Raw genomic sequence first — 16,826 nt, forward strand, 5'->3', positions numbered from 1 at the left:
TTAATCGCTGTATTTTCAATTCAAGAGAATCACTGTGTGGCGGAATGAGTGTAGCAGAGGATGATGTGTCAAAAAGCAATTTAAATGTACATACATATGGCCAGAGACTTATTTAGACTCATTAAGGAAATTCCTAATATAATGAATACATTTTATAAGTTTTAAATTTAGGTCAATTACATGCAGTTTATCTATGTAGCACCAACTCACAACACGTGTTGTCTTGAGGCGCTTTATAATAAGCAACTAAACAAAGATAAAAATTCCAATCAACAATACAGACAGATTCCAATACATTCACTTACATTACAATTGATTCCAGTTATCAAACACTGCAGATAAGATGAGATAAGAAATTCCATTATTGTCCCACAATGGGGAAATTCTGGTTAAGTTAAGATCAATCTATAATTCTAATTGGTTAAAAAGTGTTCTATGTGTAACCAGGTGGTTTTAGTGGTCTGCACATTATTGTAGTCTTTGTAATTTCCCACTTATGTTGGCCCACAAATGCATCATTGCCCTGTCCCCACCACCCCTTTTGTCGATGTTTTAGGTTTAGTCTACCAGTGGGCCAAGTGGGTCCAGCCCTTGCTGCCACAACCCAGGGTACAATCTCCTTGTGTTACATACAGAAACCCAGCAGACTGCATCAAGTAATTGACTTGCAGCATTCACTCCTCCTTGAACAGTGGACAGTTGCTTCAAACAGCTCATTACGGTGGAAATGCTCACATATTTGATTAGCAACTATTTCTTCAAGCCTTTTCGATAACAAAGGAAGACTAGATATACACTGCCTGGCCAAATAAAAAAGTTACCACCATAATAAAGGTCACATACTGTAATATTTCGTTGGACCGTCTTTAGCTGTGGTTATGACATGCATTCGCTGTGGTATTGTTTCGATAAGCTTCAGCAATCTCACGAGATTTATTTCCACCCAGTGGTGCATTCATTTTTCACCAGGATCTTGCATTGATGATAGTAGAGTCTGCCCGCTGCGCAAAGCCTTCTCCAGCACATCCCAAAGTTTCTCAATGGGGTTAAGGTCTGGACACAGTAGTGGCCAAACCTTGTGTGAAAATGTTGTCTCATGCGCCCTGAACCACTCTTTCACAATTTGAGCCAAATGAATCCTGGCATTGTCATCTAGGAATATGGTCGTACCATCAGGGAAGAAAAAAATCCATTGATGGAATAACCTGGTCATTCAGGTAGTCAGCTGACCTTATTCTTTGAGCTCATGCTGTTGCTGAACCTGGACCTGATCAACTGCAGCAACCCCAGATCATAGCACTGCCCCTACAGGCTGCTACAGTAGGCACCAGGCATGATGGATGAATCACTTTACCCGCCTCTCCTCTTACCTTCCATCACTCTGGAACAGAGTCAATCTGGATTCATCAGACCAGGGGCGTTTCCAGCTTTGAAGGACATCCGGGGCTTAGCCCAGACCATTTTATGTAAATACAGGATCACTCGAAGTGTTTTTTTTAATTATTATTAAAGTAACAATTTACTTTCAGTCAAAATACATCTTTAACATTATGCAAAACACATCTATTTGGTGTGTCCTTCTATATTTGTTATATTACTCTCATCACTTGCTGTTGTCTATACATACCCTAATTATTCATCTAAGGGTTTTTGAACTGATAATCATTTTAATGGATGATTACATTATTGCAAATGAAAAAAGATTTTTAAGCCAAAATCTCTCGGTTTTTACAGTGTGCACAAGGTTAAAAAGTAGTTTGAAGAAACATCCTTAAAAATTAATCAAACTAATTTTCTTTATTTCCAGAAATGATTTTTATTTAGTAAAACGAAATAAAAACACCCAAGGACTTAGAACAGTTTGTTTATGGTTCAAGTGATAAAGGAGTTTTGAACATATTTTAACCAGATAAACTATGTTGAGAAAAAAAAAACCTTTAAAGTAAGTTAAACCAATGAACACGTACGGTAAAGTTAAGCCATAAGCCTATAATAGAACAATAAGACTTGACAAAGAATATTGTTCTCTTCTACAACACCTCCAACTCCATGATGACAATGATAATGGGTTTATGAATGTCAACCCTCTAGGATGCTTCTAGGCAAATATGTCTATGATTTTGTTGATGTCTAAATAAATGTCCTTGTGGACATACATAAGTAGCAAAGCCACAAACCTTTCTTGTCCCATAGTCGACCTCAGCAAAGTTTTTACTGCTTTAAGGCCCGAGTTAGCACGTTCCACAGAAGCACTCATAACAGGTATAACTGACAGAAGGTGAAGAATCATAGAAATGTTTGGGTAGGAATTCATATTTGTTATCCTTAGAATTTCAGGGAGAAAGTTGGGTTTTTCCACTGATGATGACCACTTTGTGTGCCACAACTTCATTCCCTGCTTGAATGTAGATCCTGATGGAAGATCATCTTTATATGATGTAAAAATCTCTTTCTCACTCTTATCGTTCATCATGTGCAAATTGAAAAAAAAAATGTTTTTATATGCTTCAGGCTGAACAGTGTCTCTGTGACGACTTCAGTACTAAGCAAGAAACTCTCAATAAAATCCCAAAATCTAAAAAAAATCTAACAAATAAAAGCAACACTGTTTTCTGTGTTACCAAATTAGACATGTTTCAACCAGATTAAGCTTCTTTTGAACACATTGAGGTGGAACAAAAATAGCTTATGGGCAGGTTGTAAAAAATTTGGGAATTTGTTAGAAAGAATTTCTAACAAAATATATTTCAAAATAGTTGTCTATGTCTGGAAGAAAACTAAAACCCTTTTAATAAAATGCCATCTCATTGAACTCATTTTACTGGTCAATTAATTTTTTAAATAAGTCGAATATGACATCATCAATGAATAATAGTTATAATGAATAATATTGATTGTTATAATAAAACAAGGAAAGAATAATGGTTAATCAAGTGTCACTGTGAAATTGTATTGGTCAATGTACACACTCAAGAGGGGTTCAGTTCTACTGATCAACTTAAAAATATTTCATGGCTGTGTGAAAGAGAAATTTGTGATTGAGCTATATTCTATAAGAGAAATTAAGTTTATATCAAGGTAGATTTATTATTCGTGTTGGGAAGCTATTTATAAAAGTTTTGTCCCCCCCCCCCCCGGTTGATATATCATGGTTGTTAAAGCGATCTTGTGTGTTATTTGGTTGACTGATTGTATAATTTGTGTACATTGTGGCATGTCTTTGTGTGTTTAATACTTCTGTACTTTTAACATCAGAGAGTCTGATATTTGGGCTTGTTATTTTTTCTTTTTAGTTGGGCAGGTTTTGTGCTGGAAACTAACAGTGAGATACAGCAACCTGTAGAGCTGTGTCTGCACTCAGGTCAAGCATTAGCGTACATAAACATGAGCACTGATGTCAGGCTGAACACTGAAATAAAAATTCATACTAGAAGAGGCAGTTTCTGCAATCTCCTTAGATGTTTTCTCTGCTTGAAGTATGCCAGTGATTTGACCCTTCTGAAGCAGACATATTTTCCATGACCTCGGCATGTGTCGTTCAACATGCTTGTTTAAGAAATGAGAAGCAACTCATTGCACCAGTTGGGGTTAAATAACTTGTTGCCAGCTGAAACGTAATTGCCCATGCAGTAATTATCCAATGGGAGGCTCACACCTATTTGCTTAGTTAAATCCATGTGGCAACTTTATTTTTGGCCAGGCATTATAAGTCTGTGAGTTGTTAAAGGGGATATATAAACAAAATCCACTTTTTTGGCCCTTAAATATATTTTGTTGTGCACTTGGAGTCTCAATGAGTTCCAAAAAGTTTAGTCTGCCCAGGTACTGCGTAGATGTCTTTATGTTGCAAGAGTACCCTACAGCAGTCACAGGGTGCCTCCATTTTTATAATCAATGCTGGAATTACACACCTGAAGAGTAACACAATTACTGGAAGTTGCTCCTGAAACTGCTGGAGGTTAGGAAGTTCATGAAGTTATATTAAATCCACTGACCTTGGGTTTAAGTTTCTCATCCATCAAAGTTAGATTTAGCCCTTAGGTGAAGCGAAAAGATACAGTTATTAAATTAGATTTAGGTTTCCTTGCCTTTCTCCACATATTATACAAAGAAGAAGAAATGTCCAAAAGTTCCAGTGTAAACTTCTGGCAAGGACTAAAAATGGCAGTGTCCTGCAACTGTATTAGGGTAGTTATCTTATATTCTTTTTGGGTCATATTTTTCAGTTTTCTCTGTTAAGTTTTTTGACCAATAATGTCACAGTATTTGCTGTGGAGCTGCTAAACAAGGTCATGGACTTCTGGCTTAACTATAGTGCAAATCCACTATTTTATTTTTTTTACTGGGATTTTATAGTCCAAGCTGAAGGATGCCGAAGCTACAAGTGCATACATGACACATTGTTGGGTGCATTAAGCCACAAAATTCATTACAACATCCCTCAGCATACTACAAAGTTGTCCAAACAGGTTGGAGTGGAATGCTCTGTGACCTGGAGGGAGGCGAGGTGTAAAGTGCCACAGCACCAAATTGGGTTGCTCTCAGACGCACCTCAGAACAGAGGCAAAAGAGGGCTGAGGGGGAGTGTTGGGCAACACTACCACCACCTTAAACAGATCCACCTTGTTGTGCTATTACACACTGTTTAAAGTTATTTAATGTTTAATAAATAACTCTCCATCTGTTAGGTATTGTCCGGTGAATATAAGTCCAAGAGCTGATATCAGGACAATAGTTGAAAGGAATGATTGGAGCACTGGCGATCTTTTAACAGCAAACTCTGCACATATATAGAATAAATGAGTGACAGTTTCTCTTCAAGTTCAAGAATTTATTAACAGAAATAGAATGAACATGACTATAGAATGCCGTTTATCTGAATTAAGACTATATTTCAATCAACAAATCCTCTCTACTAGGCTAGAGAAACTTAATGCTCTGTGACCTGTGAACTACTAAGCAAAAAGAAGATAAACAGAAGCTAAGGAACTATGTACACACAAAAGACAAAATAAAATGGTTGATGATGATGATGATGATGATGATGATGATGATGATGTTTCTTTCTAGGAGAATATTGTGATCAACTGTATCAAATGAGATCTAACAGGACAAGTACTGACAACTCCATTATCTGAGTCCATGAGAATATCATTAGTGACCTTAACCAGAGCTGCATCTGTGCCATGATGAGCTCTCAAGACTGACTGATCAAGAGAGGGCTTCTTAAGTAAAGGTTTAATAACATCTACTTTAAAAGCCTGTGGTGCATATCCATTTACCAAAGATAGATTAATCATGTCTAAATATATATAGACTGTGCAATAAATACATTTAAGCATAGCTTTTTGAATTGCTGAAATACATTTCTGATGAGATCCTAAGTTATTGAGTTGAACCTGTAAACTGATGAAAAAGCCACTTTGCATATGCTCATTGTCACTTTACTTGCTCAACACCACTCAATGCTATATCAATGTTCCTTAATTTAGACATTATTACTATCTAATGGAGTGACATAATTATTTCAGTTAGTTGGTTTAAATTTCCTGACTGGTGACCTGTCCAGGGTGTACCCCGCCTCTTGCCCATTGACAGTGGAGATAGGCACTAGCACCCCTCGTGACCCAACAAGGGATAGACGTGTTAGAAAATGGATGGATGGAATGGTGGTTTAAATTTCAGAGTTTGCATGTATGTGAAATATTTACAACATGAATACAATGCCTTGCCACAGTTTTCACCCCCTTGTTTTTTTTTATCTATTTTGGTACATTAAAATCTGTAATTTAAATGTTTTCTATCTTATTTTCTGGATCTACACAAAATAGTATAAGCTGCTTAAATTAAATGAGAAAAAATCGTGCAAACCAATTACGTTTAAAAGTCTTATAATGAAGTCCGCCTGTATGCAGGCTATGTGTCACATATTCTGTAAGATTGAATTACTTCAGGTCAGATGAGGCTAAAGTCTGCAACATTGTGAGAAATTTGTTCTTGCTCACCCAGCAAATGGCTTCATTTTGTTCACGTAGCCTTGCTGTGGGGGGCCTCACTGCTTTCTCTCAAAGCAATGTCTAGGCAGAACTTTTTTCTTGCAGGGTGTCCGACTACTGTGCTGTGATTGGTCAGGATTTGGATGGGTGTGTTTAAATTGGAAAAGCGACATCTGTCGAACTAAACACTGTAGTTTCCCTGTTCAACTCTGGAAGTTTAAGCGGTCGAACATGCCACTTTCTCTCACTTCACCTGCTTTGCCTGCTGTTGGTGGTCAGGAGTGGTGCTAACTGTATATGGCAGCCCTCTTTCTGTCAGTCTGCCCTAGGGCAGCTGTGGCTACGATGTACATTACCACCATTAGCATGTTAATGTATGTATGAATGGCTAAACTATTGTAGTGTGAAGTGCTTTGGAGTTCTCAAAATTGAGAAAGCACTATAGAATTGCAGGTTATTTACTATTTTTAAAATCTAACTTTTTGGCCACCAAGGAAAACGCTAAGTCTGGCGCTAACACACCATCCCGACAGTGAAAAATGGTTTTGGAAGCATCACGATGTGGGCATGTTTTTTAGCAGCAGGAACAGGGAAACTGGTCTGAGTCACGGAGAAGATGAGGGTAAATCCTGTGATATTTCTGAGCAAAACTTATGTCTGCCTGTGATTGAAGACTGCTATGAAGGTTACCTCCCAGCAGGACAAAGACTCAAAGCATACTGCAAAAGTAACTCTTTAGTGGTTTTAAGGGGAAACCTTTAAATGTGTTAAAATCGTAGCCAAAGTTCAGACATCAATCAGATGGTGGACCGGCGTTCACCTACAAACCGGAGAGAGCACCACCCCAAGGGTAAATATCTGGTCCACTGTTCCACAGACAGGATGACCGTTGCTCCATTGCCAATCCTGGATCAGACGTTTGACAATCAGTCGAACCTCTGATTAAGCACCCAGAGTAAGCTTTCCAAAGGAGGCTGAGAAGTGTGATCAATCAATACCTGGCACATGTCCTCCTGTCCCCTTTCTTCAAAGTTAGTACCACCACCCCAGTCTGCAACTCCAGCGGTGTTGCCTCGCTCATCCATATGACATTAAAGAGGCATGTCAACCACGACAGCCCTGCAATGTCCAGAAACTAAGGCTGAATCTCCTTGACACCTAGTACCCTGCAGCTGGGAAGCCTTTGAACAACCTTGGTGACCCCTGCCACAGTAATGGAATTCCATTCCTCAAGCTCTGCCTCCACCATGGAGGACATGATGACCGGGTTGAGGAGAGCCTCAAACATTGTCCTCAGTCTGGGTCTGCATTTTCCTTCCCAAACTATATGCAGCTTGGAATGGTCTGTTTTTGTTTTCTGAGTCGCTGAATGGTTTTCCAGAACTTCCTGGAAGCTAAAAGAAAGTCTCTTTCTAGTCTCTTTAAATTCCTCCCATGTCCATGTTTTAGCTTCCACATCCAGAAAAGCTGCAGTGTTTCTGGCTACCCAGTACCTGTCAGCTGCTTCAGGAGTCACCAAGGACAGCCAAGCCCTGTTCAGCTTGACAGCTTCCATCACCACTGGTGTCCACCAGCAACATGGGCGTAACCATTAACTCAGAAGGGAGGGGACAAATTTTTCAGATGTCTATTGAGTGATTAATCATCCTCTCACACACAATACTCCTTACCACATAATCACTAACACCCACAGCACAGCACAGCACCAGGGGGCTGACTTTAGTTCTTTAAACTATATACCAATAAAATCTTAACACTTTAGCTGCCAAACTCTGGTTGAGTTGAAACAATGACTCTCAAACATCCACAAGGTAAGTAGCCAGATAATTAAATGGCAAATGACAACAATGAACATGAAATGTCTCCTCCCTGTCTCTGCTTTTTCTATTTCGGCAAAAAGGGTATTTTAAAGCTAGAGTGAGTACACATTCTGCATGGAAATTAAAGAGGATTTGGTTTATTCCTTGCATGGACTAACAAGGGATGTAACATAGGTAAGAACATTAGTATTCTTTTTAAGGAGCTGAACATGATATAATGTTATGTATTAACTAGTCCTCATTTAGCTAACTTCAGCTTGCAACAGCCTTAATGAGCTTACATGGTTTGTTTGGAAACATCTGCAGTTTATTGCTTTTTGCTGGGTCTGGACAGTTAGCTGAACATCATTTTGACACACACCAGCGTGCTGCACTGCTCACCAGCACGTCTCTTGTCGGTGGTCCACCGGATGCCCCTGCATGGGTACGCTCTTGGTGCATTTATAGATGGCTCGGAAAAACAGTCGATAAAAGATTAAACGTTATCCCCATGATCAATTAGCCTTCTAGTTACCACTGTGACAGGCACGATAACTCATCAGTCTTGGTCTCCCCAATCTGGGCAGGGTTCGCTGGTTATTGGTTATTGTGGCCGGCTATATCATCGGAATATTCGAGTAGCTTAGTCCGGCCTCTCCCCTAAGGCCAATTTGTCATGGGAGACCTAGAAGGAGCTAATGCCCAGGACAACGTAGCCCTCAGAGTCATTGGGTACTCCATACCTCGACCACGTTAAGGTGGTGGAGAGTTGAAAGACAATGAAATGTCTTAATGTGATGTTGTTCATGGTTACCAACTACAGATATGCCAACCCTGTTTCAGATTGAACATTTCAACTTGTCAGGAATGTCCAAAATAAAAGGAAAGACTGACCTAACAACCTCCATTTCCTTTGCTTCCTTTATTCCCATGAATTCATCTGCAGGGAAATAAAACCCCAGGTTAAGTTCAGGCTCAGCTCCCTGCAGAGAATCAGAATTGGGCGACAAGATCCACCCTGCTTCACATTGAAATGCGGCGTCCTGCCATTACAGGGGCTCTTTTGTGACTCAGTCTTTTCATATGCAGATCCTGCGCCTGAGATTTCTTTTGATTCGCCTCTGCACGTCAGGCACTGGGTTAAGACTGCACACACACGAGGGCTGTTCAGGTGTAATTGCCTTTCAGGCGTAATTGTCGCAGGCTTTTCTTGTTTGTGGAAGCACCTGTGTGGGGATCAAAGCATCCGATGTTTGTTGTCAGCTTTGTTTCAAGTGGGTGTCCTCACAGCACACGGATTGTCGTGTAATTGCCTCTCTAGAAATTTCTATGGCTGTAGTCAGAGCAAGAGTTTATATTTCCTTAAAAACAGAACATTTATTTGGAAAGGCACATAAATATTATGAGATAACAGTAAACTGAAAAAAGAAAGTAAATAAAGCATTGATATAGTGTAAACACATTGATCTGAAGTTTCGTCAGATGTAAGATCTTAATGTGCGGCATAAGCATAACACTTTCTTCTTTACATTTAGAGGTATCAGCTCACCAAGTCACCAATAAAATCTTCAAAATAAAAGTCAGCGATATAAATAGTAAAAGCCTTGCTGAAAGCCCCGGCGTCTGCCTGTCTCCATGATATCAAAGGTGCGCGCATCACAAGGTGGCAAACAAGGAACGAGTGGATGTTTTTAGGACTGGCAACAATCCAGATTGGAAATGAAAGGTGCCAGTTCAAAAAGTAAATATTTGAGTGTGGACATTAGGTTTCCTCCTGCTTGAAAAACTTTGACATTTCAGTGCTGTTCTGCAGCAGAACAGAACAATCTATAGTATGGATTATTATTATTATTCAACTGTTAAATCGAGGGTATGATATGATAAAAATCTAGATCTCACACAATTGCTTCAATGCAACATATTCGAAACAGACATCTCAACGGGATGCGTGGATAATTACGATTAGAGGGGAGGGGTCCAGAAGAGCAAGGGAGTTTAAGGATATAAATACAGCCTGGCTTAGGCTAGAACAGACGACTGAATACGATTCATCAGACACCAATGCATGTTTTTCAATCGAAAGCACAGATTAGATTGTAGGAATAATTTACTTTTTCCGGATCAAAGAATGGAAAACTGGAAGATCCAGCTTGTCGTGATGACTTTTTGCGTGTTGGTGCAAACTTCTCAAGGATCGTCTAGTAGCACCGAAGAGGAGAGAAGGCTATCCAGGCACTGGCAGGTAAGAGCTACGGGTTTATTTAACAGATTATTTGATAATTATTGCATCATTAATGGGATAACCCTTAAATTTGCATAATTTTCCTGACAGCACCAGTCTGTGGAAAGCGCTATGACCATCCCTGTGGAAAGTCTGATGAAAAGATCCAAAGCCCTTCGCTTCTATGGTCTGATGGGAAAAAGAGAAGGTAGCATCTAAACAGAGACACGCCTAAACAAAGTACATGTTGCAATATGTGTGTATAGCTTCAGTGTTTGATAGATATATTTGGGATTCTGTTGGATTTCTTCACAGTGACAAAGAAATCGTTTCAACCAAAAAAGCGTGAGTAACTTGAGCTCTCCTTGTAAACATCCCATGCATCCAGGTAGAAAAATACAAAAAAAAAGAAAAAGAAAGTCCTCTGGATGGGTTCCATTTGTTGAAACGTTTCATCTCTTCTCCGAATGACTTTTTTAGGCTATAAACAAATTAGAACTTGTCAGGAGGACCTATTCAATTTTTTTTTTTGTGTGTCATTTTATAAACCCATTTCTTAAAAATATAGAAAATAATATTGTATACTCGTAGGAAATAAAGGGGGAGACATTTGCGGGCCTGATGGGGAGAAGTGTTACCAATGAGGGTGAGCCACTTAAAACAAGCAAAACAATAGTTCAGAATATCAAGGCAGCTTTTTTTGACAGTGATTACTTAGAAGGAATGAAAAACGCAAAGCAAATGTGGTCCCATTCAAATGCATTCTGTTTATTTCAGAGTCTTTAAGTGGAGTGATTCCTTCGGCAACAACCAGAGAGATCCACGATCCAGAGAAACCATACAAGCAAGGTATGATCGTAGCAGTACAAAAACCTGAGGTTGTGTTACATTGAATCTCCTTTTTTTCTAAGCAAATTAAAAATCTCATCTTTTTTTTTTTTCATTTATTTGGCAGCTTCCCTAAAGGAATGGATACGCATCTTGTACTAATCAGACAAAACATCTATACAACGTTTACGCCAACCAAAGACTATAAAAAATATTTTTAGTAAAAAATTTCACCCTGGTTTTTTTTTTTTTTGATCATGCCAAACAGGAATAACTACCATCTTCATGATGCACATTATTTGAGAGAAATAATAATAATAATAAAAAAAACCTGGAAATGCTGCCGAATGTCTGTATGTGTTCAATTCATTTGTGACCAAAGCACAACATTCATGTTTCTCCACCAAACTAAATCATTCCATCTAACATTCACAACAAAGTAGACAAAGGCCCTTTTAAAACCAAAAACAGCTTTCTCTAGCTTTAAATGCTTTAGCATATGATGCTGGGAATATGAAGGAAAATAAAAGACGCAGGGAAATGATCTGAATACAAATGTAAAAGAAACGTAACACTGATCTTCATTGACGAGTCAAAGGTCTTAGGCTACTTGTGGTTTTCGAGGCTGGTAGTGAGTGAGGGGTTATTTTTCCGTAGCCTGAGGATCTTGTGCTTATGTCCCTTTGGGAGGGGTCCATTTTAGCGAGCTTGGGTCGATAGTTTTGTTGCTGTTACCTCGTTTGATCTCCTTAGCTTTCCACTCATCAATCAGGTCCTAGGACGAGGAAACATAAGAAGAAAGGAATGGTCAAAAAGGTGGAATACAAATAAAGAGGGACACGTTTACGAAACCGAATCTGATGATTGCACAGAATGTTTGTGTCATTCAATGGGAAATGAAAGGAACAGAGTTGATCTTACCTGTCGTTTCAGTACTAAGTGCTTTCCTTTCCAATACTTCAGCATCTGAAGAGACTGCAGGGTGCTCACAATGTCCACTGGATTCACTGCAGTTTCCTGACTGATCTCTGTACATTCAAAAGATAGTAAAGACCTGATTGAATTTAAGCTGGTGTATCTGAATAAATTACAATAGAAAATATAACTTCTGTAATTCAATTTAGAAATAGAAACTCATTTTATACACATTCATACATACAAAAAGGACATCTGAAGCGTTTATTTCTATTTATTGGGATAGCTATGGCTTACAGCTAAACCAAAACTCAGTTTGCAAGAATAAACACTGTATATCCAACCAATAAAAAGCATATTTAATACAGACATATTATAATCTTTGTATTACAAAAAATGACAGCTGTCCAACAGACAGTCATTGAGACCCTCCACAGAGAGGGCATCGCTTTAAAGGTCACTGCTTAAAGACACTTAAGTGTCCACTGTGTGCTGCATATATTAGGGCTGAACGATAATTCAATGAACATACAGTATATATATAGATTGATCGATAGACATGTGGTCCAATAGGAAAAAAGGGGTCAGTAAAAAGTTCAACAGAAGAACAGGTTTCCTTCCTTTTCCATTATAGCCTATCATATAGGTTAATATTACAGTCATTACATCCTCCCAGCCAATCACAAACGCAGACCCAGGAACGCTGCATCACCAAGCTCCGCCCCCTTTAACGTGTTCAGAGAGCATGTGTTCTTTTTTTAGATTTACAGCTTTGGTAAAATGTTGGTTGAAGGGTTATATTTGAATTCAGTGTTTATTTAAAAAATAGGTCAATGAGCAACAGCATAAAATGGCCAGGGCTGAACTTAAAATGTATGTTTTGAATTTTTTGATAATTATCGATATCAATCAATGATTTCCATTTTATCGATATGCTTTTTTTCTATATTGTCCAGCCCTAGTATTCAGACATATTGAAAGAAAGTTGAGTGGGAGAAATTATAGTCGAAAAAGCTGCAAAAGTAGCAGGAATGACTGTAAGCAAAGCCCATTCAAGAGATTGGAAACATTTATATGGTGTGAATTACAGCTGGAGTCAGAGTTTGAAGAGCCGCCGCATGAAGGCGTGGAAGATAAAATCAGCATCTCTATACAGCTTGTGTGCAGAGGGAAGCATGAAGTGTTCTAGTATGTCTGCATTAACTGTGGACTTCAGAAAACCCAGTGGATCAGAACCAGCAGATGACACACATGAAAAACTATCGCTGACTGTGGAAACTTCACTCCAGATGTCAAGCAACGTGGATTCTGTATTTCTCCACCCTTCCTCCAGACTCTGGGACCTTGAATTTCAAACGAGAATCTACTTCAATCTAAAAGCAGGACTTTGGACCTGTCTTCTGGACATCTGTCCAGTCAGCAGTCTTCTACTGTCCCACAATGAGACCATTTAAATGCTCAGGAAACCTGCTGAGGTTTGGAGTTAATTGGCTGATTAGGGTGTGACCCCCTGATTTTCCAAAGATGTATTCTGAGAAACTGAATTTTGGGTTTTCATTGCTACAATTTCTACAGTGATACAATTTCTTTTGTCATCAGTGAGTCATTAATCCCGTTTGCACATAGTTTAAAAAGCTGCTGCACGTCTTTTACCTGACAAACACACACGTTTGAGCACATATCACCAGTTCTGAGTTCACTTTACTGGCTGCCCATCAACTTTAAGATTGTTTTCAGGTCTTTAAATGGCCTTTCCCCCCTCTCCATCTATGAGCTTTTACAGCCCCTCATGCCACGTAGTTCTCTTAGGTCAGCTGACCTTTTGTCATCGTCAGTACTGAGAACCAAACGTACGTCAAGAGGGGACGGTGCCTTAGCTGCGTGAAATATCTCTATCCTTCCCTTTCATTCATTTGGGAAGAGTTGCATTAAATCAGCCCTCACCTTTGATGGAGATCTCCTTGCCCTGAAAGTTGTGCATGTATCTGAGTAACACTTCCTTCCAGTAGCTGCGATAACTGATGAGGCCCAGGTCAGACAAAGGCCTCTCTGGTGAGCCCACCTTCTCCTCCACTTTGGACAACAGATAACCTTAATAGCACAAACGGTCAGTCAGCAAAACAGCAACAACCAAAATAAACAAATAAATGTAAGCTCTTTTTAGAACTATTCCTTTTATTAGGACAACCATTGAATTGATACTGGTAGAATAAAAGAAAAGTCAGAGTTCATGTACGCACTGAAGTCGATGAGCATCTTGCCGAATCCCTGCCTCATGTACTGCGGCATCGTCAGGATGCAGGACACGTTGTAGTTCAGGAAGGAATTCTTCTCCTTTAAATAAGAAAAAAAAAAAGGTTTACAATACAACAAACCTAAAACGAATTGGAAAAGTTACAGTGACATTTGTTACCAAAAAACTGTGTATAAATTCTAACAAACCTTAGAAAAATAGCCCACTAGATGGCAGCCGGTGTTGTCAGCCTCCGTCATCACATAGAAGAGAAAAGGCTCCACATCGTAGTAAAGGGTTTTATGGTCCAAGAAGAGCTTGGCAAGTAAACACAGGTTCTGGCAGTAAATCTGGAGACATAAGAACAGTTGGACATTTAATGGAAGATGTTCCCTCGGGGCTCCTACACATTTTTCATGTCCCAATTTCATACCTTCACAGGCTGAAATTATGGGAGTTCATATATTGCTGAAAATTAAATACAAATATTATCTTTAACTAAATAATCCTCGCCAGTAGAGGCAAATGTAAATCAGGGTCAGCTACAGACAGAACGTTGTTTTGTTTATTTTTACAGGTGTACATGGATGGAAGACTAAAGCGATATATAAAATAAATACCAGCTGATTTAAGTACAACTTTCTAAGCAAACGTTTTATGTGAAATATAGGCGATCTGATCTTTCTACAATAACACTGAGTCTAACAAGGTGTGATATTAGCAGCTTAATTAACCCAGTCCCCCTCTAAGGGGCAGCGTGCTGAGTCATGCAGGTGTTGGTTTATGTGATGGACCTAAGGATCACAGTTGTGTCAGAAAGGGGATCTAAGATGTGAGACTGTAGTGCAAGTTGTAATGAATAAGGGGGCCAGCCCAAAGGATTCTTTTTGGGGTGTAATATAAAGGGGAACACCGCCACAGTTGGATGGGTGAAATAGTGAAAGGAAACGGATGGATGGATGGGAGTGGTGGATGGATGGACAAACAGACAAAGAGAAGGTCAGACAGATGAAAATTTAAGTTTGACGTTTTTCCACCTTATTTTTTTTCGTCCACTTCGAAGGACAGGATATAGCGCCCTTTCTCTTCTGTAGACCTCATCTCCTGGAGGGATGTTTCCACACAACAGTTGTGGCCTGATAACACATGGGATAAAAAGAACCATGAGAACTATTTACAAGAAAAGTCCAACAAACTTAACATGTATGTGAATGTCTTCAATATACACTGCTCAAAAAAATAAGGGAACACTTTGAAAACACGTCAGATCTCACTTGGAAAAAAAATCATGCTGGATATTTCATACTGATAAGAAATGGCTTATGATTAAAATGAAAACTATCAACCCACAGAGGGCTTAATCTGAAGTCACAGCGAATAGAAAGAAGAAAAGAAAACGCAAATCCGATGTGCAGGCTAGTCCTGATTTTTCTGAAATCTCATTCCAGCAATTCAGATGTTACTTGGTAGCTTTCTTCTTCTCTGGGGTCTTTCTTCTCATGAGATGACAGAAGGTTTACCTTGGGGTATCTCCTCCCAGGATCCCTAGACTCCTGGACATCTGGAGATGTCACCGTACGCGGACCTAGCATCACATCTCAGAGACGTTATTGTTGGATTTAGGTCTGGGGAGCATGGAGTCCAGTCAATGGCATCAAGTCCTTCATCCTGTAGGAACTGCCCCGCCTCTTGCCACGAGGCTGAGCATCATCACGCACCAGGAGGAACCCAGGACTCTTTTGCAGCAGCTAAGGTTCTAGCAATGGGGTCTGAGGGCTGCATTCTGAAAGCCTTTTCACGTCTGCCACAAGAGCTCAGAGTGAACCTGCTCTCATCTGGGAAAAGAACAGGATGCTGATGATGATCTGTCAGCCTCCAGCGTTCTGAGCTCCACGGACCCGGGCCATGAGTATTGGGTCTACAAGAGGAAGTCAGACCCTCAGGCCACCTTCATGATGCTGCTTTTCTAATGGTTTAGTACAAGAGAAAGACAATTCACAACCAGAAGGACCACTTAGACGTTCACGTTGCAGAACTCCTGCTACCTCCAGAAACAGGAGGTTGTCTCCTGGAACCTTCCTCCATGTTCTTAGAATACCGTGCATGAGAGACACAACAAAACCTTCTGGCAAGTTCCCCTACAAGCTGTACCATCCTGGTGGAGTCATAGGGCTGCCGGTTCGTGATTTCTGACGCCGTCAGATGCAAAACTACCAAAAAGCGGCAAATAAAACTAAGGAGGTAAGAACTTTCTGTAGCCTCTGCCTGCAGAACCATTCCTGTTTCTGGGTCGTCTCATTGTTGACTCTTTTCTTCATGTAATTAACACCAGAACAGCCGATACCGACCGACGAGCCCCTCTGCTAGTGAACTGACCAGATCAACAGCCCAGACGTTAAACTGACTTAATTTTATACTCTGATTAAAAAGTTCCTTTCGTTTTTTTGGAGCATGCATTAAGCCAAGCTTTAGAGGAAAACAATCATGAATATTTTGATATTTTTTCCATAACTTTCCATATCCTATGTGAGAACCCCTTCGCCTAACATGGCGAGGGTTTGTGTTGCTGCGTGCAGCCTGAAGTCTCACCATGTGCCGCCTGAGAATGGTCTGACTCTTCATGTACTTCAGGCAGAACTCGCAGACGTACAGGCGACCGAGGCGTGCGTACTCCTCAGGGTAGGGCGAGTGGTACCAGGTGTCCAGCTCGTAGCGTCCGAACACGATGGTTTTGATCATGTTGCTGCCCTCCGTGATCTGACCCTGGATACGCAGCTTCTCCTGCACAATGGCGAAAGCCAGAGAAAACACATCTGTTCAAGGCCCTGTGTGCA

The 16,826-nt window shown here is 39.9% G+C and overlaps 1 protein-coding gene across 1 annotated transcript in view; it reads right to left on the reverse strand.

Annotated features, from left to right (window-relative positions):
* Positions 1-10,762: 10,762 nt before the first annotated feature.
* LOC118564428 (histone acetyltransferase KAT7-like) overlaps positions 10,763-16,826 on the reverse strand; it is a 26,325-nt gene continuing 20,261 nt past the window's right edge. The window contains exons 2-7 of the mRNA XM_036142598.1: positions 16,341-16,805; positions 14,202-14,434; positions 14,000-14,093; positions 13,704-13,850; positions 11,766-11,872; positions 10,763-11,619 (exon numbers count right to left, since the gene is read on the reverse strand). Of these exons, the coding sequence (XP_035998491.1) occupies positions 11,518-11,619; positions 11,766-11,872; positions 13,704-13,850; positions 14,000-14,093; positions 14,202-14,434; positions 16,341-16,805 (1,148 nt within the window). The 3' untranslated portion in view covers positions 10,763-11,517. The remainder of the gene's footprint in view (positions 11,620-11,765; positions 11,873-13,703; positions 13,851-13,999; positions 14,094-14,201; positions 14,435-16,340; positions 16,806-16,826) is intronic.

This window comes from Fundulus heteroclitus, chromosome 10 (genome assembly GCF_011125445.2).
Source record: "Fundulus heteroclitus isolate FHET01 chromosome 10, MU-UCD_Fhet_4.1, whole genome shotgun sequence".
NCBI lineage: Eukaryota > Metazoa > Chordata > Actinopteri > Cyprinodontiformes > Fundulidae > Fundulus > Fundulus heteroclitus.